The following is a 26,333-nucleotide window of genomic DNA, read 5'->3' on the forward strand; positions in this document are numbered from 1 at the left end:
CACATCCTACCCCCACTCCAACTCCTGGCAACCACTAATCTGTTCTCCACCACTACGGTTCTCTCTTTCCGAGACTGCCACATAAACCAAATAATACAATATAATTTTTAACCTTGGTTTCCTTAAAGGACTGTTAAGGAACACAGTCTCTCGTAATGGAGGGGGAGACGATCCCTGAAACGACTGATCAGCGGTTCCCTTTGACCCCGGCAGCTGTCTTGTGCACCATGACTTTCTCTCTCAAGCCCTTGTTCTTTGCCTGAGAACATCCTTGGAGGCCTGATTCCGGTATTTCTAAGTCATTCACCCTCTACCCAGGTCAGGAACAGCAGTCTGTGTTCTCCTTCTTAGAGACTTGGAGCCTCCTACCACAGGCTCTCACCCTGATTTTAGAACCTTCCAAGGAGTAGAAGATTATCCCAGATTCCCCAGTCCAGGCTGATGTCTGGGGTTTCTGCTTCCTCCTTCTAAACCAATTGTCCTGTCCATTCTCAGGATGGCCACGAGTGCTGCTTCAGTGGCCTGTGAAGGTCGCCCAAAGTGGGAATTTTCTGAGTCTTCCTCCTCAGTATCCCCAAAGATGCATGTAGCCCACCGCCTCATCTCTGCCCATGAGGTCACCCTGAGGTGCTGGGCCCTGGGCTTCTACCCTGCAGATATCGCTCTGATCTGGCAGTGTGTCCAGATCCAGGACATGGAACTTGCGGAGACAAGGGCTTTCCAGAAGAGGGTGGCCATGGGCGTGCCTTCAGGAGAGGAGCTGAGATACATCCGCTTAGTGCAACGAGCCCATCACCCTGAGATGGTATAAGGAGGGGGCTCAGAGGTGGAGCTTCTCAGAGAAAGCAGAAGCCCTTCTGGACACCTTCAGCAAGGTCAGGGCTCAAGCCTGAGGTCTGGGCCCCTCAGCTCACCATCCCCACCGTGGGCATCTTTGCTGGCCTGGTTCTGTTCGTGGTCCCTGCTGTGGTGACTAGAACTGTGATGTAAAGGAAGAAGCAGGTCAGGTAGGGGAGGGAGGGGATCCAAGTTTTCTTATCCCATTGGAGGGTTTTAAGCCTTAGGTAGAAGTTGGCCCTGCCTCATTAATGGGAAATATCATCCACACACAGGTACTTGCCCAGTCTGGAGCTAACTGCTAACCCTTACTTTTTTGTAAAGCACTCGTGAGAATGAAAGACAACATTTTCGCCTTGATAATTCTGGTGTGCGGACCTGATTCCTGACACTCAAAGATCGGAGGGGAAGGTCCCTGCTGAGGACAGACGTCCAGGAGGGCATTTGGTCCAATTCTTCTACATCCCCTTTCTTCATGTTTCCCCATCCTGCCCTGAGTCTTCAGTCACAGTTCTAGGAACTTCTCTGGAGTCCAGGACTAGGGTGTTTGTCTAGGATCTCATGGTCCAGTCTTCTCCCTGGCCTCTCACGTGATGTTTTCTTCCCACAGCCAAAAATAGGAGGGAGCTCTGCTCAGGCTGCACCTAAGTTTGGGTGGGGATGAGGGTTGATCCCTGAGAACCTTGGGAGAGTGTAGGCAGGAGCCCATGGCCGGGACCTCACCCAGCCCATAATTTCTCCCTTAGTCACACCTCTGGGCTTTGACCACATCCTGTTTTTGTTCTACCCCAGGCAGTGAAAATGGTCAGTGCTCTGATGTGTCTTTCACGGATCCTAAAGGTGAGACCGTGGGGGCCTGGAGTGAGGGAGGGGTTGGAGCAGAGGGGACATAACAGGGTTACGGAGATTCTTTGAGTGGGACATTTTGAGGATGCGTGGACTGTTGAGAATGTCAACAGTTAGTGACTGGCCTGAACTTGTTCACGAGTCTTTCTTCTGCGGTGTGAGACAGCTGCCTCTGTGTGAGACTAGTGATGCAAACTTTGTTCACTCTCTTGCCATGTGACATCAAGGTCCCCTGACCTCTTTTTTCGCAGCTGGTATCTGAATGTGTCTGTGTTCCTATTAGCATAACGTGAGGAGGTTGGGAGACTGGCCCACCCCTGCCCACCAGGACCCCCTCTCCACATGACCTGTGTTCTCTTCCCTGATCAGCTTCCCTGTTCCATCAGAGGCAGGGCTGGGCCGTCTCCATCCCTGACTTGACCCCATGGTGTACTGAGTAATAATGTTTTACTTCCTTATGGAAAACAAAAAAACGGATATGAATTTCTTGTTTCTAATTTGTGTCCTGTGGGGTTGATGGGTTAATAAAGGAGAAGATTCCTAAACTTTGAGACAGGAAATAAATGGAAGCACTGAGAACCTTCCAGCATGCACGTGTTTGCTGTTGGGGGCAGGGGTGGGACGGGGAGGACTGAGGAGCCTGAGCGTGGATGGGGCGTGTGCCCAATCAGTGCTCAGTGCATCCTGGGCTTGGGTGTGGTCACTCCTCAGCTGGGTCATCTTCTCTGCTCCTTTGTCCTTGTCCCTTTGGCAGAGCCTTGTCCCACCAGCACCTGTGATCACAGGGACTCGGACATCACCTTGTTCCCGTCCTGTTTCTAGGACCATGGGCAGTGAGGGCTTCGTGTAGCCGGGTCAGCCTAGGTTCAGGCCTGGGTCCAGCCCCTCAGCTCCCATCTTCTGTGTGTTTATGTTTGGCCTCTGTGGTGTTTTTTTGGATTATGCCTGTTCTTTCTCGTGTTTGGAGTTCTGGTCTCATTCTCCTCGGCGTGTCCCCGCTTTCTGACAGCAGCAGGAGTCATTTTGCCTGTCATTTTCCCCGCAAGTCTCAGGGAAGCCCCTGCACACAGGATTCTCTGTGGTATTGAGATGAATTTTCAGATTCATCCAGCCCTTGCCCTTTTTCTAGGGGTGTTTCCTGGATTATTCTTCCCATACTTTACCAATATTTTTTTTAAAGAACCAGATCCTGGAATGAGCAGAGAAGAGGGATCTGGTAGTTTCTCATCTCAATTAAATTCCTGCTGGGTTTCTAGCTTCTCTGCAACCTGACCCCTGTCTCTGCCCTTAGCTCTCGTAATCTGAGTGCTGGCTCCAATGCAAACTCATGGATTTATAGAGTCTAATTCAACTCACAGTTGCTTAGAAAATGGGACCTACAAGCCTAGGCTCATCGTTTCTGAAGAGAGAAACTTAACTGTGTGCTGTAGTGTGCAGGAGGGTTGGTGTGGGAGGGGGGAGCTTGGTGGAGGGAAGGGAAGGCAGTGCTTGTGAGGAAAGTACAGGTGGCACTGATGTCAGTGTGAGAGGCTGCTGTGTTGAAGCTGTCACGCAACAGCATTTGGCCTAAGGTTCCATTAATAAAGATACTGTCTCTAGAATAGGGAGGTGCTCCACACTGATCATTCACTCAACTGATATTTGTGTGTGTCAGGTATATGACACAGTAATTCTACATCTAACCTCGGTGAACTGAAAACAAGCAAACATTGCTGGCCCCGTGGAGTATATGTTCTGTTGGTAAGAGGGAGACTGTATAGTATAAGCATAGTAAATGAGGGAAGTGTTTATGTTAGGGGCTGGTTAGAGCTTTGAGGAAAGTAATTCAGAGTATACATGTGAGGGGGAGGGCAGATGGCTATTTTATTGGTGTGGTCAATGCGGGCCTCATTGAGAAGGTGACCTTTGAGAAAAGATTTGAAGGACATGAGAATCGTCTAAGAGGATATCTTGGGGAAGTTCTTTCCAGACAAGAAAAGCCTCCAGTGCAAATGCACTAGGCAGGAGTCTGCCTGTGTGTTCAAGGAAGTGTGAGGAGGTCGGTGTGGCCAGAGCAGAGAGGAACTGACATGAGGTCTGATCATGTCAGACCTGAATAGATCATGTAAGGCCTCAAGGATACTGGAAAGATTTTGACTTTTCTCTGAGTAAGATGTGAAGTTTTAAGATAGTTTTGAACAGAAGACAGACCTGGTACGACTTCTCTTTAAAAGCATTAGTCTGGCGGCTGTGCAGAATTGACAGGTAAAGGGCGAGTGGCCAGAGGAAACTGTAGGAAACTAATGCAGTGTCTAGGCTAGAGGTGTCAGTTGCTTGTCTGGGATGTGAGCAGGGAAAATAATAGAAAGTGACTGGACGCTGGATATATTTAAAGATGGACTCTACAGCATTTCCTACTGGATTAAATCTGGGTTATGAGAAAGAAGAATCAAGGAGGACACACAAAACTTTAGACAGTGCAAGTAGAAATACAGAGGGCCTTTGGTGGAAATGGGGATGACTCCGGAAGAAGCACGTTTGAGGAGGTGACATCATAGGCATCTAATTTAGGAAAGTTGAAACTGAGATATCTATTAGAAAAAACAAGCGAGGTTAGCAGTTGGATATATGAGTCTAGAGTTTAGGCAGATATCCTGGCTGGAGAAATGGGAGGTGATGCCATATAAATGACATTTAAAGCCTTGAGAACAGATGAGGTTGCCAAGGGAGTGATGACTATAGAAGAGAAAGAAACAGACCTGAACCCTGGAACTCTTCCCCTCCACACGCCACCCCCCCCCACCTCCCAAGTGATCTGATCAGACCACACACCAAGAACAGACTACACAGTTCTGACATGGCATCTAGAGGGCATGATGACCAGGGAGTCTCAAACTTTATTGTGCACGAGAATCACCTGCACATCTCATTAAGATCTAGACAGTCTGGAGCAGAGCATGAGATTCTGAATTTATAATAAGGTTGGTGCTCATGCTGCTAGTTGTCTTTAGTAGCAAGAGAAGCAGTAGTGTCATCCAGTTGCTGGGAGCAGCAGAGAAAGCAGTCCTAGCACCAGGGTCCAGTGTTCAGCATCTCGGGAGTCAGTGGTGTGAACAGTGGCATCTGGGCTGGATTCCCGCATCAGCCTCGCACATAGGGCTTGTTAAGTGATCCTGACGCCATGCCCTACATTCTAAGCTCATGGGTCTGGGGAGAGGCCTGAGTATTTTGTAATAAACCCACAAGCAATCCAGCCAGATTGGAACCACTGAGGTCAGAGATCAGAGAGCACTCAGGGCAGGGGAGGGGTCTTAAATCTACATTTCAATGTTTTCTCCTGGGAAGGAAAAAAAGACAAGACATATGATAGGCGATACATGTTGTTTGCTCTACCAGGGCGTAGAGGCAGGTGGAAGATTTAGGACATGGTTATCAGCTCAGCATAAAGAAAATCTCTTGAGTTGCTAAGAGCTTAGATCTAAAATGTGCTCACCACAAAAAAGAAATGGTAATAATGTAACGTGATGCAGGTGTTAGCTAGTGCTATGGTGGTAATCATTTTGCAAAATATAAGTGTATCAAAGCAACAGGTTATACACCTTAAATTCACACAATGTTATATCTCAGTAAAGCTGGGGAAAAAATCTCTGAATCCTTGCTCTCTGAGACTATTCCCTACATGGATTTCTCACTTCTTGGTGTGAACAACGGATTCCAAATTGTTCTAACTGAAACATAAATGAATATATATGAATATATGTATATGAATTTGAGCCTTGTCCTTGTTTTATTTCAGGGAAAGCCATAGAACAGGCTTGAGGCTATACAGCTAAGAAGAGGATCCAAAATCCCACCCTAGGTCAGGTCCCACAAAGTCACCACTGCCCCTGCTGTTAGGCCCAGATGCCACTGTTCACACCACTGATTCCCGTGATGCGGAACGCTGGACCCTGGTGCGAGGACTGCTTTCTCTGCTGCTCCCAGCAACTGGATGACGCTACTGCCACTCATGCCGTCTGTGCCAAATGCATTCTGCACTGTCCCAATCTATCGGTCACCAAGTCCCGAGTCAGAGACTGGCATGTGGTCACCTGACCGGTAGAGCTTCATGTCCTGTCCATCTGCGAGAATGTTTGGGAAAGTGAGCTTTCCTCTCTTACGGAGGGGGGTACCTGGTAGGAGGTAGCCTGCCTCCTACCAAGACTCTTTAATTATGGAATTCTAATGTGGGAAGAGGGTACAGGTTCTGGGGGTGAGAGATGGAAAAAGAATGACAAATTTCAATTTTTGGATCAGTGGTCTGAGACTAGAACTTGATCTGGTATGCTGTAGTTACTCAGGTTTGGATGGATGAATGAGTGACTGATAAATGGCACCTTTCAACTTATTCCCTTGATGGTCTGTTACGGGGGTCCCCCTTTGGCTTCTCACAAATAAGTGGAAAGGCACTGTTGAATGATGAAATGATTACTTAAAATCTTCTCCTGCACTTTGTCTCTTGCTAGGATTAAAAAACTAAGATCTATAAGACTTCAGAAGATCTATCTATCTATCTATCTATCTATCTATCTATCTACCTACCTACCTACCTACCTATCTACTGACATTTTATATAAAATTTTCTATTTCTTTTTACATGAACATATTTCTGGGGAGAATATCTATAACATTTATCAACTTTTATGTGACCCCAGTAAAAGTATATAACACCACCCTAGTTTAGACACTATGCTGCTCAATCAATGGTCCATGAAGAGCTGACAAACAACCTTTTTAGCAGATCCAATGACATGATATAAATGCTCATCTTTTTCTTGGCAGTTATTGATCTGGGACAAATAAGGTAGAGGTTTACTTGCTTACACTCACTTTCAATTCCTGTATGTATCTTATTGTGGGCAGATAATAAACAGTTCACAAACCAGCACTGGCTCAGAGAACACAGAGAGTAGCATTGGTTTAGGTGGACTTGTATTCCAGCACCTATCCTGGTGCCAGATAAATAGCAGAAATGAAAAAAAACAAAAGTTAATGGGGTTCCATTTCCAATTACATGATAGGTTTTAAAGTTGTCTCTTCCACTAAAAGTGACTAAAAGTAATAGATAAAATATAAAAGCATCCAAAAGAATACTAAAACAATCAAGAGAATAATCATTTAGGCCAAAAATATCAATGTGGCAATAATCCAGAGAGAAAAGTTGTTTTTATCCTTAGAGCATTTTCCAAATCTGGAAAAATCTTAGCTTTGATTTTCTCAGGCTCATGAGCTGTAACAGACAGGAAAATGATGCCCAGAGCTTAATCACATGGGGAACATATGAGACACCTCTCCCTGAAAATCGGGGGATCCAAGATTCATATCCTCAGAGTAAGGGTGAAACAAAACAAAATCTGCTCTATCCTCTAATATAAGAGTATTCTTAAGGAAATTTGCCTTTGAGCCAGCAAAAAAAAAAGGAGCAAACAACTGTTTTTGAGAATTCCAACCATGAGCAAGCCCTCCTATGATTTGCAGTCTAAATTTGCTTTACTATTTTGGGCCAAATAACCTCAAACCTTGATTTTACATTATAATGGCCCTGGATTTGTGATGACCCCAAGATTGGAAGGAAGAAAAAAAAATCTCTAGAGAAATCTATATTTAACCTAAGTGTCAAAGAATTTACACAAATAATTGCACCAGGAGAAAGAGCAACTCATAGCAAGAAATGTATGGAGAACAAATGGAGAAAAAGACTATGAGAACCAGTATGATGAAATAAAATTTATAATTTAAGGCAGGACAAGAAAAAATTAAACATAAAATTCTCTCTATGTGTTTGTTTGGGCCTTCTCCCTCCCTAATATACAGTGTGTATCTGCGTTACACATTAACCAGAGCACCTCAAAGTTGGGAGTGTCTGCTCGTGGGTAAAGATCGATTTTTTTTTTCTGACGCTAGCAACGTAACTTCTTAAAAGAATAGTGTTCTTTCCCAGCTCTGTAGGGGATCATGGTGACTTGCTGTTCGCTTTGTACATGTTTACCTGAACTATGTATCCTTGGTGAACTTTATGGAAAATATCAGTATGTCATTTTGATGTATGATCCTTTGTCTCAAAAATGTATATGACTGTATCTTCGACTTCTAACAGGAAGAACAGTTCTCAGAGCTTTCTGAGAATCTGCTTCCCAGGTTATAATATTCATTTTGGCTCAAATAAAATTCCCTTTTTCTTCTTAACTTGACAGTTAATTGAATTTTCATTGATAAGCAGAAAGAATAGGTAGTAAAAAGAAGCTAATAAAAGTTCAATATTGGAATTAGGAAACATAGAACATAGCATAACCAGGATTTTATATAAATATATAAATATATTGTATAATGTAAGTATATATTATACATGATATAAGAAAAAACATCACAAAATTGAAAATGCCTGCAGGAAAAAAAATGATAAAAGCAAGAGCAACTGCTAAGAAACTAACTCAAACATATAGTGAAAAATCATTACATAAATAACTTAAAATTTATGGTAGAATATATCTACTTAATAAAAAGAATCAGTAAAAGAAAATTGGAGGAAATACATGAGAAACAGAAAACAAAAAGTGAAATGGCATCATAAATCCAACTGTATCAGTATAAACATTAAATGTAAATGCTTAAATAAGTCAATCAAAGTGCAGAAGGTTGACTGAAAACAAAACAAGATTCAACTATCCTGTCTACAGTAGACACACTTGAGATTCAATTAAAAATAAAATTAAAGGGATGGAAAAAGATACCTCAGGCAAAGGGCAACCATGAGAAAGTTGGGGTGGCCACACTAATACTGGACAAAAGAAACTTTAAAAAAATACTAGTAGAGATAAACAGAAAAATTTTATAATGATACAAGATAAAACAAATGATAATGATCAAAAAGATAAAGCAATTATAAACATATGCACCTAATAACTGAGCACCAAATATATGAAAACAAAAATGACATAAAATTTTGTTTGAAAATCAGATTCAGCTCCTAAAAAAAGAGGTATGAAAGCCACCCATACAGTCTTTTTCCTTACTATTGGGCAAGAAACTACCTAAACAATCCTTTAGAGAAGCTTAAAGATTTAGAATGGCAATATTCCATCCACCTGCACTCAAGGTAGTGCTTAGTAGAAACAAGTGGCCTTGAAGTCCAAGAGAATCAACCCCAGCTCTGCAGTGATCTTCAGCAAGTAACTCAGCCTCTCAGTTATCTATATAATGAGGATCATAAAAGTTAACCCTCAGGGAGTGTTGTGATTGTAAAATGGGATAATGCATGTGGGAAACGTATGTGGGCCAGCTTAGATGGCACACAGCAGTGTCAATAAAGCTCACCTTCTCTGTGCTCCCCTTCTCCTTAGGGCAACCCTGTGTATGAACTCTCCCTGTGAAAGGAACTTCTTTCCTACCTTATGGTGCAAAACTCTTATTTGAGCCACAGCAAAGACAAAAAATGCTGTATATCATTCTGAACAATGAGCCCTCATGTATTATAGAGAGTTACTTTATCTATTTGGTTACTTATTTATTTTCTGTTCCCTCCATATGGTTCCACCATGAGGAATTAAACTTTGTATGTTGGCTTCTTTATCCCCAGCAACTAATCAGGGCCTAGCACTTGGCAAAATATTTGTAGGATGTCTGAAGATGCTTGAAGAGTATGAGAAAAATCCCCTTAGCTTTTTCTTCTCTGGTTTATATTGTCCCATCACTTCACACTTTTCCATAAAGAACTTTTATTCCAGCTCTTTAATTGTGTTTTCCAAATGACTCAGCAATTTTGGCAATTATGAAAGCAGAATACTAACATAAGACAAAATCATTTATTCTCATGCATTATAACACACAGGAATAAACTTGAATCTTGGGTTTCCCTGGTGGCGCAGTGGTTAAGAATCTGCCTGCCAATGCAGGGGACACAGGTTCGAGCCCTGGTCCAGGAAGATTCCACATGCCGCGGAGCAACTAAACCCGTGCACCACAACTACTGAGCCTGCGCTCTAGAGCCCGTGACCCACAACTACTGAACCCGCATGCCACAACTACTGAAGCCCACACACCCAGAGCCCGTGCTCTGCAACAAGAGAAGCCACCGTGATGAGACGCCCGCACACCACAACGAAGAGTAGCCCCTGCTCGCCGCAACTGGAGAAAGCCCGCACGCAGCAACAAAGACCCAACGCAGCCAAAAATAAATAAATTAAATAAATAAATTAAGAAAACTGTAACTCAGAATTTATTGCAGACAAAGTATCTATACCCTGAAAACTCAAAGAGATACATGGCTAAGTGGAAATAAAAAGGAACTTTGTAGCCAGTCTTACTGATTTGCTTTACAGATTGAGAATTAGAGAACAAAGCTGCCTGTTCTACTATGAATTAATCACCTTAATATCACATGAATCCTTCTCAATAAATGAATAGCAGGACTTGCCTGTTTATTTGTATGGGGTGGTCTACTCGAGGTTTCCTGTGTTCTGACCCAAACAGTAGTACTGACTTAAAACCAAAGATGGTGCCACAGAGTTGGCACATTTGCCATTTTAGTCTCCTGGGTAAGAATATCTCAAACCATTTCCTTTCCAGTACTCAAGTAAATGGACAGTATTGTCAGGCCTTTAAACAACAACGAAGAAGAATGTTGTGGTAGCAAGTATGGCAACAAAAAAATAATAATTTCTTCTTATTTCTTAGGACATAAAAACCTGAGAGAATGTGGATGAGTGGTAGTTCAAGGGATAAAATTAAATAAGCAAACTCTTACCATATGATCCAGCAATCAAGCTCCATAGTATTTACCTAAAGAGTTGAAAACTTACATCCACATAAAAACCTGCACGTTTTTTGGAAGCTTTACTTCCAAATATTTTTGGAAGCTTTACTCATATTTTTGGAAGCTTTACTCATATTCATAATTGCCAAAACTTAGAACCAACGAAGATACCCTTCAGTAGGTGAATGGATAAATGAACTGTGCTACATCCAGACAGTGGAATATTATTCTGTGCTAAAAAGAAATCAAGCCATGAAAAGACATGGAGGAATCTTTTTTTTTTTTTCTTCCTGATTCAGTATTTGTAGGTTGTAGGTTTTTAGGAATTTATCCATTTTTTCCTAGGTCATCCAATTTGTTGGCATCTGTTTGTTCATAGTAGTCTCTCTTTCTTTTTATTTATAAATTTATTTATTATTTTATATTTATTTTTGGTGGTGTTGGGTCTTTGTTGCCGCGTGCGGCCTTTCTCTAGTTGTGGTGAGCGGGGATGACTTTGTTGCGGTGCACGGGCTTCTCATGGCAGTGGCTTCTCTTGTTGTGGAGCATGGGCTCTAGGCACGCAGGCTCAGTAGTCGTGGCTCACAGGCTCTAGAGCGCAGGCTCAGTAGTTGTGGCACACAGGCTTAGTTGCTCCGCGGCATGTGGGCTCTTCCTGGACCAGGGCTCGAACCCGTGTCTCCTGCATTGGCAAGTGGATTCTTAACCACTGCGCCACCAGGGAAGTCCCAACATGGAGGAATCTTAAATACATATTACTAAGTGAAAGAAGCCAATCTGAAAAGGCTACGTACTGTATGATTCCAACTACGTGACATTCTGGAAAAGGCAAAACTATAGGGACAATACAAAGATCAGAGATTGCCAGAGGTTGGAAGTGGGCGTGGAGGGGTGGGGTGGAAGGGATGACTAGGTGGATCACAGAGAATTTTTATGGCAGTGACCCTACTCTGTATGAAACTACAATGGTGGATACACATCATTATACATTTGTCCAAACCCACAAAAGGTAAACACTAAGAGTGAACCCTAATGTAAACCATGGACTCTGGGTGATTATGATGTGTCAATGTAGGTTCATCAGTTGTAACAAATGTACCACTCTGACGGAGGATACTGATAATGGGGGAGGCTATGTATGTGTGAGGGCAGGGGAAATACAGAAAATCTCTGTACCTTCCTCTGAATTTTGCCATGAACCTAAAACGGCTCTAAAATATAAAATCTATTTTAAAAAATAGACAACTTGTTTACAGAATGTACAAAGATTTAATGGACTACTACTGAGCAATAAAAAGGAAGGAACTACTGACACATGCAATAATACTGAAGAGTCTCAAATGCATTACGTTAAGGAAAAGGAGCCATATTGAAAGGCTACCTACTGCTCAGTTTTATTTATGACATTTCAGAAAAGCAAACTACAGCAATAGAAAACAGATCAGTGGTTGTCAAGAGCTGGGACCGGTAGGAGAAGCTGTGTCCAAAGAGGCATGAGGAAAATTTTGGGAAAGATGGAACTTGACCACAAGACCTGGTTTCTAGATCCTGGAGTGGCATTGGCAGGGCTGTACCACCAGAATCACTGAACTGAATTAACTGAACTAACTAAATTTCATTAGGCTTAAGGCATGCAAATGAACATGGTGAACTGAACACCTAAGACTGCTATCTGCTCTGGGAATTGTAAACGTATGCCTGTATTTCTTGTGCATTAACAAATCTGACTGACTGACTGGCTTCGGATTTCTAGTTTTCACACCACCACTCTCTGTTTCCAGATACGAAATTTATACAGATTAAGTTAGACTATGATAGCGGTAGAAGATAATGCATACCAGGTTGGAGGGGGCTCATGTTTTAGCACTGATCACCTATATGGCAGCACCATTCAGGAAATACTAGTCTCATGGCTTACACAGTATCAAGATGACCAGACAAATAGACTAGCCAAAGTTACTACATACTGTTCCAATTTGATCATGGTTCTATAGGCCCAGATTTAATCTCAAGTATAATGTCAAATAACTGAAATATAACTATAAAACTTCCTGCTCTGCATTGAGGAAAAGGAGAAGTGACAGGGATGGGGAGAAGAAGACAATATACTTTACTTAGATAATTATTGGGGATGGAGCTAGGTTTAGATGAATGAGACAAAAATGAAAAAATAATTAACTACACATGAGGGAAAACCTAAAAATTCAAAAGTACTTTTCATTTGTAATTTTGGCATAACAATGGTTTCTTCCAAATATCTTTTAAATTTAATAAGTTGGCTACAATATAGAATTCAAGTAATGTAAATGATAGCTATAAATATGCACATAACGTGGTATGAAAAGAAAAGCAACCAATTATCAGGCTGGTATTATTAAAATAGTATTGAAAGTCAATATAATAATTCTGAGTTGTGGTAACTGGAATAACTATGCTCAAATTTTTTTTTATTTTTTAATTTTTTTTTGGCTGTGTTGGGTCTTGGTTGCGGCATGCTGGATCTTTTTCGTTGTGGTGCGTGGGCTCTTTCTTGCGGTGCGTGGGCTTCTCTCTAGTTGTGGTGTGTGAGTTTTCTCCCTCTAGTTGTGGCGTGTGGGCTCCAGGGTGCATGGGCTCTGTAGTTTGCAACACACGGGCTCTCTGGTTGAGATGTGTGAGCTCAGTAGTTGCGGCGTGCAGGCTTAGCTGCCCCGTGGCATGTGGGATCTTAGTTCCCCGACCAGGGATCGAACCCGCGTCCCCTGCATTGGAAGGTGGATTCTTTACCACTGGACCACCAGGGAAGTCCCCTATTGCTTAAATTTTATTATAGCTTCTAGTTATTTCTGTTTGTCTGTAGTTTAAGTAATATAAATCTATTAATAACAGAAACATAATTCTAGAACAACGATGCCTTTGATATGAACATAATTCCAGAGTAATGACACCATAACAAGACAGGAAACAGCTCATATTTAAGAGGGGATAGATAGTTCTAGTGTTCCAGTTTTAGAGAAACCCTTATAAGGAGAAATCTACAAATCCACATTATGTCAATAACACTTAGATCAAACTGCTTTAGCTAGCTACTAAATTCCTTTGCAAAGCGCTTTTTTTTTTTAGTGTTGGAATTCTTCAGCTTCAATCCAAGAGAGCATCTCGTGAATAAACTCTTTTTTAATCCCTAAACTTCTGATTCTCTAAAAGCAAAGAACTAATCAGAAGCCCCCAGTGGGCAGCTCAGCAGCATCTTCCTAGCCCCCCATCATGCACACACCTCCCCTCCCCGTTCACTCACAGTCAAAAGGAGTTTGTCCAGGTTGGATTGCAGCATCCACCACAGACGTCAGAAACCCTCAATCACCATGAGCAGGAAGGCTGACCGCCAAAGTTATGGAACCACATTTTTAAATGCAAAATTGAGAAATAGGGATAAATATGCATACATTACAAAAATGCTGTAAACTGAGGCATCTAGGAAAATCCAGGGCCATGGCTGCAATAAGTCAAGAGCTGAAATCAATGGCCAGGGCTCCATATTGCTCTGGAGTCAGCACTATTTCTTCACATTACCAGCATTCCCTGTTGTTCCTTCACTGAGAATGCAGAGAACTAGAAAGCTAGTGACATAATGGGGAACCTGGCACCAGAGGGACCCATCGAGAAGAGCAGTTATGTTTTCTAGTCTCCTTCCCCAGCCCTACTCAGAAGATTTAGAATCTTCTCTAGCTTTTGCCTACCTTATCCACCTAGGGACTGGACCCCATTTCTGCACTCCCAGCTGTGATCCTGCTTTAAACCTCATGGACTGACCACCTGAAACAGCAAGGTTGCTGCTACCCATCTGGCCCCAAGTTATGTCCACCTGGAGACTCTTGTACTCAATCCACAAGATCACAACTGCTATTAACTTGATACTGGCCCTCACCATGAGGTCTCCAGGCTCTTGTCAATACCATGGTAAGAGCTGCTGGCAACCACCCAAAGGCGTTGCCTCTAGTGAGTCTGTTGACCTGGTCTAAGCCCTTCCCAGTTCTGGCTCCTGCTTCTTTCCAAATGTCCAGACACTGGAGTCCCAGCAAGCTTCCTGGTAAGCCAGTGCTAAATATGTGCCCCCATATTTTACAGATGAGAAAAATCCAGATTCAGAGTAGTTGAGAAGATTACCCATATAAGCAGTGGAAGATTAGCAAAACTTACGTAAATTAGGACAGAGGGGCACACATCACAGTTACTGCAAAAGTTGGACTTAATGAAAGAGTACTATAACAAAAGATTTGAAATTGAATGGACATATATTAGAATCCTGGCTCAGGTACTATCTGCAGTATTGTACATGCCTAACCTGTTTGTTTCTCAGTTTTCTTATCTCTAAAATGGGGATAATACCTGCATTAGTTATCTAATACCCCAAACAAACCCTAAAACAACAAACATTTATTACCTCATAGATCCTGTGGGTCAGGAATCTGGGCCTGCCTCACCTTGCGGCCTCTGACTCAGGGTCTCTCAGGAGGTTGCAGTTAAGATGTCAGCCAGGATTGGAGTCTCATCTGGAGGCTCACGCATCTGGGAGGCCGGACTCAGTTCCTCTTGAGCTGTTGGACTGAGGGTTTCAGTTCCTCACTGGGTTGGCCAGAGGGCCTCCCTCTGTTTCCTGCCCCAGGGTAGCTCACAGCTGGTCAGAGCAAGCAAGCTAGAAAGCAGGAAAGGGCTCCAGAATGGAAAACCAGGCTTTTTATCTCCTAACCTCTAAAGTGTCAGTCTGCCATATTTCACTTCTGCCATATTCTTCTCTTCTTTAGAAATGAGTCACTAAATCCAGACCAAACCCAAAAGGAGATAATTACACAAGGGTGTGGACACCAGGAGGAGGAGCCAGTGGGGGTCATCTTAGGGATGAATCTTAGATTCCTATCTTAGGGACTGACTACTACAATGTCTTTAATGTAAAGACTTAAAAAATCGAAAAAAATATATGTAAAGTATCCCTTGTACAGTAAGAGCTTAATAAACAACACATATTGGTGAACAACAATTTCTAGCAAAGAATCCTTGTTTAAAACCACAAATGTATACCTCCCAAAGAAGGAGGCCTTGATAAATCCTTAGATGAGACTCATTTTTATCAGAAGGTGTTTCTGTTTGATCAGTAAGATGGTTGTGCCTCATCGTATTTCAGAATAAGTTTCAGGAAGTGGAACAGGGATTTCTAAAACGTTTATCTGACATTATAAGGAGAAAATCATAGGGTCAGGGTAGGTGTGCCTAGTTGCTAGGAGAGCAAAATCCCTTTAGAGATTAGTCATTTTGAAGGTGATGCTTAATAATGACATTTATTTTTAACTGTAGTGTTAGTGAAAATAATCAGGTAGATAAATGTTGAGACTAGAGGCTGTAGCAGTTGTATTTTTCATAAAGAACATTACGAAGACTTAGTCTGTGATGAAGGAAGTTCATTCCTGACATGTGATCCTCCGACCCCTCTGAGGCTACTACTGAGAGTTTGCTTTCTGTCCCCTTAAATGCTGTGATTCTGCACATGATCTAATACGTCTTTCTGTGATGTCTTTCTTATGACAGCACTTATGTGTTAGAATTGTTTGTCAAAATGTCTGTTTCTCCCACTAGAACATACACTTTTTGACTGCAGAGTCCTTGCCTTAGTTTTATTTACATCCCCAAGTCCTAGCATAGTGCCTACAGAGAAGACAACCAAGAAATATTTGTAAAATGTTGCTGAATAGTCCATTTCCCCCTTTGCAAAATAATTCAGATTAAGATTTTAGCACTCGATCTAATAGGGCATCATTTTTTAGTATATTTAGGGAAGATTCAGTAATTTTCAGAAACATTCTTTTGACGATCTCAAAAAATCCAATTCTTTACAACTTACTTGAAATAGTTTTATAGTAGGGTTCCCCATGACACTAATAAGGTATCAAATGTTCTGAATCCTCCCCATCTTTCCCTCCGACTCTTCTTCAAAGGAGTCAATTGATTACGGCTATCTTAAAAAATAATAAATTTCTCTAAAAGTAGATATTGAGGACAGTTCAAGTATGCTGACTGGAAATTTAAAGAAAAAAAAAAAAAAAAACCCAAAACCAAAAAAAACCTGCAATGAAAGTGATTTTTCCAAGATGAAAAAGAAGCAATCAGAAGAATCTGTTGTAACCAATCACGGGACAGTTTTATATTTCTGCTGAAATGTCACTTTATTCCTTGTTAAGTTCCTGACTCCTTGTCACTTCACTCCCCATTTGCCAACAGATGCTGCATTTCAAGTTGGAACAAAGGTTTCTTTTGAGGAAAGTGGCATCGAATGGTAGATTTTACTCTCTTCTCTCATTCTCCGGGCACATGTTCCTCCTTTATCGTACTTCTTTGTCATTTCACCCTCATCTTCCCTCTCTTCTTTTTCCATCGAATCTTCTCACCTTCTCTTCAAGCACTTCTTACTCATTTACCCCAACGTCTTTCCTTTTTCCTCTTCACTCCCCACATATATTCACCACCCATTCTGCTTTATAACGCATTTTTTTTAAACTCTTTCATTATTGAGTCCTCTTTTCTTGTCACACCTGCTTCTACCCTCAGCTGGCTATCATCATTTTTCAAACTCTATACTTAAATGAGCACATCAGTGTGTATCTATTGGAGAAGGGAAAGTAGAGAAAATAGTGTTTTTCCAAGTTCGTATTTTCCCCTTTTAATAATTTGAGCATAAGCTGTTAAGAAAAAAGATGCCTCTGCCCACCATCACATTCCTAGTCTTTATTCTACCTCTTTTTTTAAAAATTTTTTTAATTTTTTGGCCGTGCCGTGCATCTTGTGAGATCTTAGTTCCCCGACCAGGGATCGAACCTGGGCTCTCAGCAGTGAGAGCGAGGAGTCCTTACCACTGGACCGCCAGGGAATTCCCATTATTCTACCTCTTTTAAAAATGGCATTATTTAATTTAGCGCACAGGAGCTAGAGACAGTACAGAGGGCATCAGAGCACTCAGTGAAGTAAACTGGAATGAGAGAAAGGAGTACACTACTTACACCCTTGGAGATGAGTCACTAGGTTAAAGTGAAGAAGCCAGGCAAGAAAGAGCAGAGGACGAGTTGCATGAGACCTTGTGTAATTCAGAAAAGGCAAAGCCATCACATTTCAGTCACCATTCTAGAACCAAAGAACTTACAGAAACCCCTTGACCAAGAAACATCCCATGTGTCATTGCTGAATACATTAGTGCCTGGGAAATATACATTATAAACAAGGAGTCATTTTCCATCTTTAATCATTCTGTCAAAACAATCTGAACATGGGTACATAAATACTTGATTTGTTATAAGAATGTGTAGCATAAGAGTCCCTGAGACATATCCAAGAATGACTTGAACTGTATTCAGTGCAATTATTCACCATACTAATTACCAAGAACTTGGCTCCCTTCCCTGATATTTAAGGCATGTTATTAAAAAAAGATATATATCATATATACACACATCTATAAAATATAATAATTACATATTATATATAACTAGATATATATTTTATTAATGCTACATCAGAGTCTCCCTCTCTGGTGCCTGGATTTTCTGCCAGTTTACTGATGCTGTGTAGTTAAGTCATTTCCAGACTGTAAGGAAGGCACTTAGGGAGGTAAATTAGTTCTTTAAGCCCTAGGGTGCCAGTTAGTAGAATGAGGGCAATGGAACTAGAAGGTCCCAAGAGAAGATGTTGTCCCACCCCTTCCTTTTGCAGTTCAAGTGACAGAGGCTCAAAGGAGTTGTGACTTGCACAAGCACGGCTGGTTCTGCCGCTATTGCTGTAACCTTAGGTAAGTCCTTAACCAGGTCCCTTCTTCTATAAAATGGACTGGTGATCATCACAGCTAACATCTTCCAGGTGCTTCCTGTGTGCCCGACATTGTCCTGAGTACTTTAAGGGTCTTTTCTAATTCTCCCAACACCTCCATAAATTATATATGGTTACCTTCAATTAGAGATGAGAATATCAATACACAGAACGCTTAAATAATTTACCCGAGATGAGACAATTAGGAAACGTTGCAAAGCTGGTCTAGTAACCCAGGAATAACTGCCTCCAAAATTCTTGACTTCCAATTCGTAAATCCCTTCTAAGAAAACCCCAGCAGGTAGGTTCTCAAATTCCTCCTATCTCTAAAAGTCTAGAGCAGAGTTAACAAACTATAGCCCACAGGCCAAATCCAGCCACCGCCTTTGTTTACAGATTGTCAGTGGCTGCTTTTGTACTACCAAAAGCAGAGGTGAGTAGTGGCCGCAGAGACTGTATGGCCAGCAAAGCCCGAAATATCTACTCTCTGGCCCTTTACAGAAAAAGTGTGCTGATCCCTGCTCTAGAGCTTTGAAAATTTGGAGCATCCTGTAACTGTATAGCACTTTACAATGTACAAAGCACCCTGGCAAACACATTTAATCTTTGTTTTGCAGGGGCATTCATGCATATAAAGGAGGACGCTAATTTAAGTAACTCGCCTAATCAGGGCCACAGGGGCAGAAAGTGGCAAAACCACATACCCAGGTTTTGACTCCAAATTGCGAGCTCTTTCCATGCAGCTACCCTGTCTCCTCTAAATTACTGCTGAGGAAGGGTTTGGAAACTGGAAAGGACCTGTGAATACTGAAAGCAAGTCAGACTGTCTTCTTGATGCAAATATTTCAGGCGTACTCGTGTAATTAAAGTCATAGAGCACTAAAAATATTAAATTAAATTTATAATACATTTGAAAGAAAAGTTTATGAAAGCCATTTTGAAATACATGTGATGCATCGCTATGTATGTTTATATTAGCGTATGTGAAATTTTAACCTACTCAATTTAGAATGACTTGAAAAATGAAATCACATAAAATGAGCAATTGCCGCATTGCTCTTGCTCTTTGATGAAATTAGCCTAAAAATATATTGTTTGTTCCTTACCCCAAATTTGCACATAAAACTGCAATTATACCTTCCTCATGCTAACTATTCAATAAATACATGGTTAGTTTTAAATAGAGTTAATACCAAGGAGAGCATTAGTAAAATAATACTTATTTAACAATATAAATTAACCAAAACAAAAACAAGTTTTTTAAAAAAAATTTCAAAGAAAGCATAGTGCTTCTTCCTAGTCTGCAAATTCAAGCTCAATCTAAATGGCAGTAATGACTCTTGAAACAGTATGGCTGAGCTTTAGGGATTCATTTGAAATACATGATATGAGGCCACTTCCTTTTTATTTTAGATATATTCTGTAACATACCCTGAGATTTAAAATGGAGATTTATAAATGGATATGGAGGCACCCTGAAATCACTGCAAGAAGGGAAATAAACCTATCTGTCACCAATTGAGTCACCACTCTGTGTTAGGCACCTTATTACTTTATTTCCTGAACAGCTCATAAGGAGCTGTGAAGTCATTTCTTGCCCCATTTTACAGTTAAGAAAGCTGAGGCTCAGGGTTATTACTAATTTGCCCAAGGTCACATGGCTGGAATTCAGAGTTAAGCCAGATTACCTTCAAACTCCAAACTATCCCCCACTGTCCCATGTAGATTCCCAATAACACCAAGACCATTGACCAATAAATCATAAATACTTATTTTAAGAATAGAATCTTTCCTTCTTTATCGGAGGTTCTCTTTTGATATTGTAATTCTGCCCATACTATAATATTTTAATGAGGAAATTTTATCCAGGGATTTCAATTTCTCCTTTTAAGAAAAAGGGAGAATTGAAGCACCTAGACTTTGGTGAGCTTTTCGAACAAATGCATAGAGATAAGAGTTACTTTATGATTCAGCTAATTGTACTAATCAAATGCAAAATTACTGTTTACAGCAGAATTCTGTATAAACCTAATTAATCTTGGACCTTACCCACAACGGTCACTGAGGGTGCTTATTATAATAAATCAAGGAGAAAAAAACCACATTATTTCAGGCTTTAAATCAACTAGCTTTCTAATAATTGATTTATGGTATTATTAAGAATGTCACTTTACTCCTAATTTATCCCTCCCCCCCAAATTAGGAGTTTGGGATTAACAGATACACAATACTGTATATAAAACAGATAAACAACAAGGGTCCACTGTATAGCACAGGGAACTATATTCAATATCTTGTAATAACCTATAATGGAAAAGAATCCGAAAAAGAATATATATTATCTATAATATATATGTTATATAGAATATATATTATATATATATACTACATATATAATATATATATTAACTGAATCACTTTGCTGTACACCTGAAACTAACACAACACTGTAAGTCAACTATATGTAAATCAAAAAAAAAAAGGGGGCTTCCCTGGTAGCACAGTGGTTAAGAATCCGCCTGCCAATTCAGGGGACACAGGCAGAGCAACTAAGCCTGTGTGTCATAACTACTGAGCCTGCACTCTAGAGCCCGCGAGCCACAACTACTGAACCTGCGTGCCACAACTACTGAAGCCCACGCGCCTAGAGCCCGTGCTCCGCAACAAGAGAAGCCACCACATTGAGAAGCCCGTGCACCTCAACAAAGAGTAGCCTGGGGCTTCCCTGGTGGCACAGTGGTTGAGAATCCGCCTGCCAATGCGGGGGACATGGGTTCGAGCCCTGGTCCGGAAAGATCCCACATGACACGGAGCAACTAAGCCCATGCACCACAGCTACTGAGCCTGTGCTCTAGAGCCCATGTGCCACAACTACTGAGCCCGTGTGCCACAACTACTGAAGCCTGGGTGCCTAAAGCCTGTGCTCCGCAATGAGAAGCCACCACAATAAGAAGCCCGCACACTATAACGGAGGCCCAACACAGCCAAAAATAAATTAATTAATTTAAAAAAAAAGAACATTACTTTAAACAAATAAGTTCAGCCAACTGATTTATCAAAGTCCACTATTTACTTTTTGACAGTGGTAGATTGTAAGAGCCTTAAAGAGAGGAACCTTGCCTTATACATTTTTGTTTTTCCCAAGCTCAGTGTTTCACGTGGCGCAGGTACATGGTGACACCTAATATGCTGCTCATTCAACAACTTTTAAAGTCAATGCATATATTTTCAAAGTTGGTCCCATAGCACAGTCTCAGGGGCAGTAGAAATGTGAGGATGTACCCACTGTACTACTGGGCAGACCAGGAGGGGAACCTGGTTGCCCCAGGGAGAAGTGCAGATTTCTGTAACAAAAGATAAAGTTTTTACTGCAGGCACTGATTTAGTTCTATTCCCTAGCAACTAAACATTTAACTTAAAACTGACAGAATCAAAAACTGCCATTAACAGACACCAGGAAACTTTTTTCCTTTTGCATGATTCCATAATACAGTGTAATCCCTTTCATTGTTCTGCAGACAGGTAATGCCAGGACCCCATGGAGGACTGACTTTCCAGTTTTAAATTTCAGCTCCAGTAAAGACACAAAATAAATAATTTTGTGGAAAGTGACACTATGGCTTCTTTCTCTTCTGTTTGTAAACACAGGCTGGTTTTCTGGGAGGAAGGGAGAGGAAGGTCGCTTCTGCTTTATTTTCACATCTGTAATTTTAATATGCTTTTTTAAAAGATCCAGGTTATAGAAAAACATAGACACAGAAAAAATCAGTTAGGAGATGATTATTCACATTATAAAGGGATTCTCCATAGGGTTCCATTAAATATTGTGCTCTTCTAAAACAGTGAATTTGATTTAAAAGCGGCTTTTCAAGAATACATTTGTGTAAAGTGAGGTACACCAAATATTCATCCTAACTCTTCTCCAAGGACAATCCAGCATCTTGTTTCCATTCATAGAGCAAGGGAACAAACAACAGCACCTGTTAAGGAAGTCAATGGATTCTTGGACCACCCTCCTCACCCTTCTTAGGAGATGACGCTTTGAGAAATCCAGGCACAAAGAGAAAGACCCACTTGTGGCCACAGTCCTTTCACTATCCCGCAACAAGACTCTATCTGAAACCAGGGGTTTGCCGCATTTGGCCCAGTCACATGAGTGCAGGAGCACTGTGTGAGATTTGGACTCAGCACAGGCCACAAATATGGCCTGTGGCAGATGAGGAAATTCAGAGCCACTGACAATTGTTTCTTGTAGGTAAGCTGTTTCTTCACCTCTGCACTGGTTACAAGGGGAGGAAGGGCCCCCATCTTCACCCCAGAGCTCAGATGCCCTTGGACAGCAGAGGAAACCCAACTGCTAGTTGTCCAAAAACCATGAGCACCCAGGACCCTTCCCTCCCAGTCTTTGTGCTGAATAATATTACTTGGTAAATCAACTTTAGTCTATGCGAATAGATTAAAAACGGGTGTTTGGAAAATACAGTCCCGTGATTCGGCAGTTAAGGAGATGCACAGCGGAGGATCCGGAGGATCCAAAAGCCGACGACTTGGCCTCCCTGGTTACAGCCAGGGGAAGGTGGCTTCACCGCTGAAACCAGCCAGCCAAGTTAGGGACGCTCTTGGGCTGGTCCCCAGCCATCCGCACAGCCTGGCAGGTCCGGCACCAAGGCTCATCCCAGAAGGAGGTGACGTGCACGCAATAGCTCCGACGCCAGCTAAAGTATCCGCGGTAGGCAGCTGGGTTTCGATCGAGAAATTGCAGGTGGGCCGCCAGGGAGGAGGCATCAGGGAAGTCGTCCACGTGGATGAAGGCACGGCGGGGCACGAAGCGCTCGTAATTGGCACGGTCTGGGCCCAGCACCACCGGCACCGCCCCAGCCAGGAAGGCGTTGCGCCACAGCTTCTCCGTGATATAATCCAGGTGCTGCGAGTTCTCGAAGGCCAGGTAGAACTTGTAGCGGGCCACCGTGTGCAGGAGCCCGACGTCAGGCAGCGGCTGCCCGGGCCCGCCCTTGCCGAAGAGGTCCACGGTCACGTACTGGCTCAGCTGGCGGTAGTAGCGGACCCGCGCCTGGCGCTCGTCCCAGTTGCTCACCACCCAGGCCACCAGCCCTTGTTTCCGGGCCAGTGGCGGGACCAGACCCGCCGGCTGCTCGCTGGGATGGGTCCTAGGGTAGAGGTAGCCGTAAGGCACGAAGATGTCCGAGTCGGCCCGGTAGGAGAGCGTCCAGTTGAAGAGGTTGCGTGCCAGGCTCTGCAGCCCCGGGGAGTGGGTGGGTGACTCGAAGTTCATCCACACCCAGCGCTGGCCCGGGGGCCTGGGGCCCGAGGCAGCCAGGGCTAAGGCCTCCGCAGCTTCCTCCTCGTCGTCGTCGATCAGCACCTGCTGCTCCTCCGCCGGGCGCACGTGGACGCCCCAGGGCGGGGGCCAGTCCGGGGGTCCCTTCACCAAGTCTCGGTGGTGGAAAAGCACCGCCTGGGCCTCCCCGTAGGCCGCGCGATCAGTGAGCAGGAGGCAGCCGCTGATGTTGAAGCGCAGCCGGCAATCAGGGGGCGGCCTTTTGGCTCTGTGCCGGCCCCCGAAGGGCTCCCACCACAGCAGCACGCTCACCCGCCGCGGCGGGACGGAGGAGGCCCAGGGCAGCGGCGGCAGCTGCTTCCAGCAAACATAGACGACCACGGCGCTGCACACCAGGCTGGCGGCCATCAGCGCCAACTGGGCCTCGGACAGCCTCAGGCCTCCACGCCGAGTGCGCCGCCGGCCCCACCGCGCGCCCATGGCGAGCGCCGGCAGAGCCGCCGCCGCCCGCCGCGCGGCCGCAAGCCCGGAGCGGCGGCGCTCGCTCTCATGCTGCCACTGAGGGTTCAGCCTTCGTTGCTGCTCGCCGCCCGACCTGGAGCGGGAAAGGGCGGTCCCAGGATCTAAAGGCCCGCAGGTCTTGCTCTCTTCCCCACCACTCGCCGCCGGGCGAGAGTCCAGGGCGAGGGAAGCGTACCCGGCGGCCCAGCCCAGCGCAGCCCCGTCCCTCCCCTCCACCGCGCGCCCGACCAGACCAGCCCGGCCAAGCCCCGGGCGCCTCCTGATGCACCTCCGCCCACTCCCCGGCCCCTCCAGCGTTCCCGGACTCCCCGGCAGCGCCCCGCCCGCGACTCCGGATGCCGTTGCCGTGATCCCGGACCTCTCCGCGCACCCCACGCCTTGGCCTGGCGCTGGCGCTCTCGCCTGCCGGGGATTCCTTCCCAGCTGCGCCCGAGTCCTCAATCGCGGCCGCCCAGATTCTTGCCTTCCAGAGTGAGGGCCCGGTTCATCCCTGGGCGCCGGCAGCTGGCGCGAGACCCTCCAGAAGCCCCGGCGGCGCGAGCGCAGGCAGGCGCGGGAGGAAGGCGGCCCAGGGGTACCGAGCCTCCGGGCGGGATCGAAGATCCTCTTCCTTCCTCTCGCCCCATCAATGGCCAGCGACGCCTGCCGGAGGGAGGGAGCCCGCGAGGCCGCGGAAACGTGCTGACAGAGGCTCAGCCTACGCGGAGCGGACCTTAACCTCGTGACCTGCCGCCGACGCAGGCAGGTAGCGCAGTCAGCTCCCGAGGCGCGGCCCACAGAGGTGGTGCATTTTGTGAAACCAAGTTTTCAAGGAAACCCTACTGTCAGAACATTCGCTTTGCCTACAGCCCCAGCAGAGGAAACAGAAGAATCGAAAGTTTTCTGAGCAGTGAAAACACGTTCTTTTTCTTCGCTCCCCCACTGAATGAACGCTTCTGCCTGCTGGCTCATAGCTTTCTTTGTACCAGAGCTATGAACTTCCTGCCTATTCAGTGAGATGAATGAATGAACAACACCATTAATTTTACTAAGCACTTAAGAAGCAGCTTAATATCTGGGCTCATGAAGATCCAGCAAAACACTGTGGACTATAAAACGATGACTAAGATAAATATTATAGCATCCAAGTTTAGGGTATAAAGGGTATCACAGTGGCCTCTTCAGGTTTATCAATGAAGCAACTGAGGCATCTACTTCTACCGTGACTTAAGGAGTTTTTTTTCCCGATGGCTTGAATTTGAATTTCTGGATTTTGGCCTTCATTTATGTAATTAAACTTTTATTCAGCAAAGTTCTAAATAGGGCATGGGTGGGCTGTTGACCTAAGGAGAGGAGGCAGTTTGAGAGAATTTTTAGATCACAGCGGTGCATTGGTGGTGCCCCAGCCCAGTGCCATGTAAGTTACAAGATATTAGGGAAGAAGTAGACTTGCTGGGAATGGGGCCAACCTGTCAGGTATTTTTGATGTTATGCCATTTGGATTTATTATGAAGAACTTTTTCATTGAAAACCAAGTACAGATTGTAAAAGCTTCTATAAAAATGGTTTCATTTAGGTAGTTTCAAGTGGCATTACCTGCCCGCCCACAGTGACAATTTGGGAGCTGAATGGACAACGTTAGGTGCTCTGGCTGTACCCATCAGCCTAGTGATACTTTCTCTTACACACCAAAAGCTTTTATAATAATGTTTTTATAGAATCATTTTTCAAGCTAGTTAAACAAATTGTCTTTGAAATTAGAAATTTCAGTGATTCTCCACTCTGTTATTTTTAATTAGAAAGAAAAGGCTATAAATGCATGAATAACTTTTTTCAACCAAAGGAAGGAAAGGACATATTGGCTTTTCTTTTTATGCAATTCAAAAACCTATACGTTTATGCCCATTCCTCCCCCACTTCAGTTAAATAAGACATCATAGATAGAGCCTAACATTGTGTTTGGCATTTGGTAAATGTTAGCCTGCTTGCCTGTATCCTCCCTCCACTCCCAATTTTCCCTTAGATCCTTCAGATATTCCAATTAAAGCAACTTTTTACTGGCAGAATGGCTCAGATCTCATGAATATCAATTTCCATTGTGTCCACTTATCTTGGTAGGGTGCAGGACCACAAACTGTCCCTACTTCAGTCATATCTTGGTGTATGCGAGGGGATACCAAGCAGAAGTTTGTGGCTGGATCAGTGAAAAAGTCATGACTTACCTACAAACTATATGCATTTATTCACCGGGCA

General features: G+C 43.6%; 1 protein-coding gene across 1 annotated transcript; it reads right to left on the minus strand.

Annotated features, from left to right (window-relative positions):
• Positions 1–20,702: 20,702 nt before the first annotated feature.
• On the minus strand, positions 20,703–24,098 carry FUT4 (fucosyltransferase 4). Its single transcript, XM_068556417.1, has one exon. The coding sequence runs from the start codon at positions 24,057–24,059 to the stop codon at positions 22,863–22,865; it is 1,197 nt and encodes a 398-aa protein (XP_068412518.1). The 5' UTR covers positions 24,060–24,098; the 3' UTR covers positions 20,703–22,862.
• Positions 24,099–26,333: the final 2,235 nt, after the last annotated feature.

This window comes from Eschrichtius robustus, chromosome 11 (genome assembly GCF_028021215.1).
Source record: "Eschrichtius robustus isolate mEscRob2 chromosome 11, mEscRob2.pri, whole genome shotgun sequence".
Lineage (NCBI taxonomy): Eukaryota > Metazoa > Chordata > Mammalia > Artiodactyla > Eschrichtiidae > Eschrichtius > Eschrichtius robustus.

What these genes read in the sequence shown, in the direction of transcription:
- FUT4 (XM_068556417.1), bottom strand. Translation starts at nt 24,059, where the DNA reads ATGGGCGCGCGGTGGGGCCGGCGGCGCACTCGGCGTGGAGGCCTGAGG.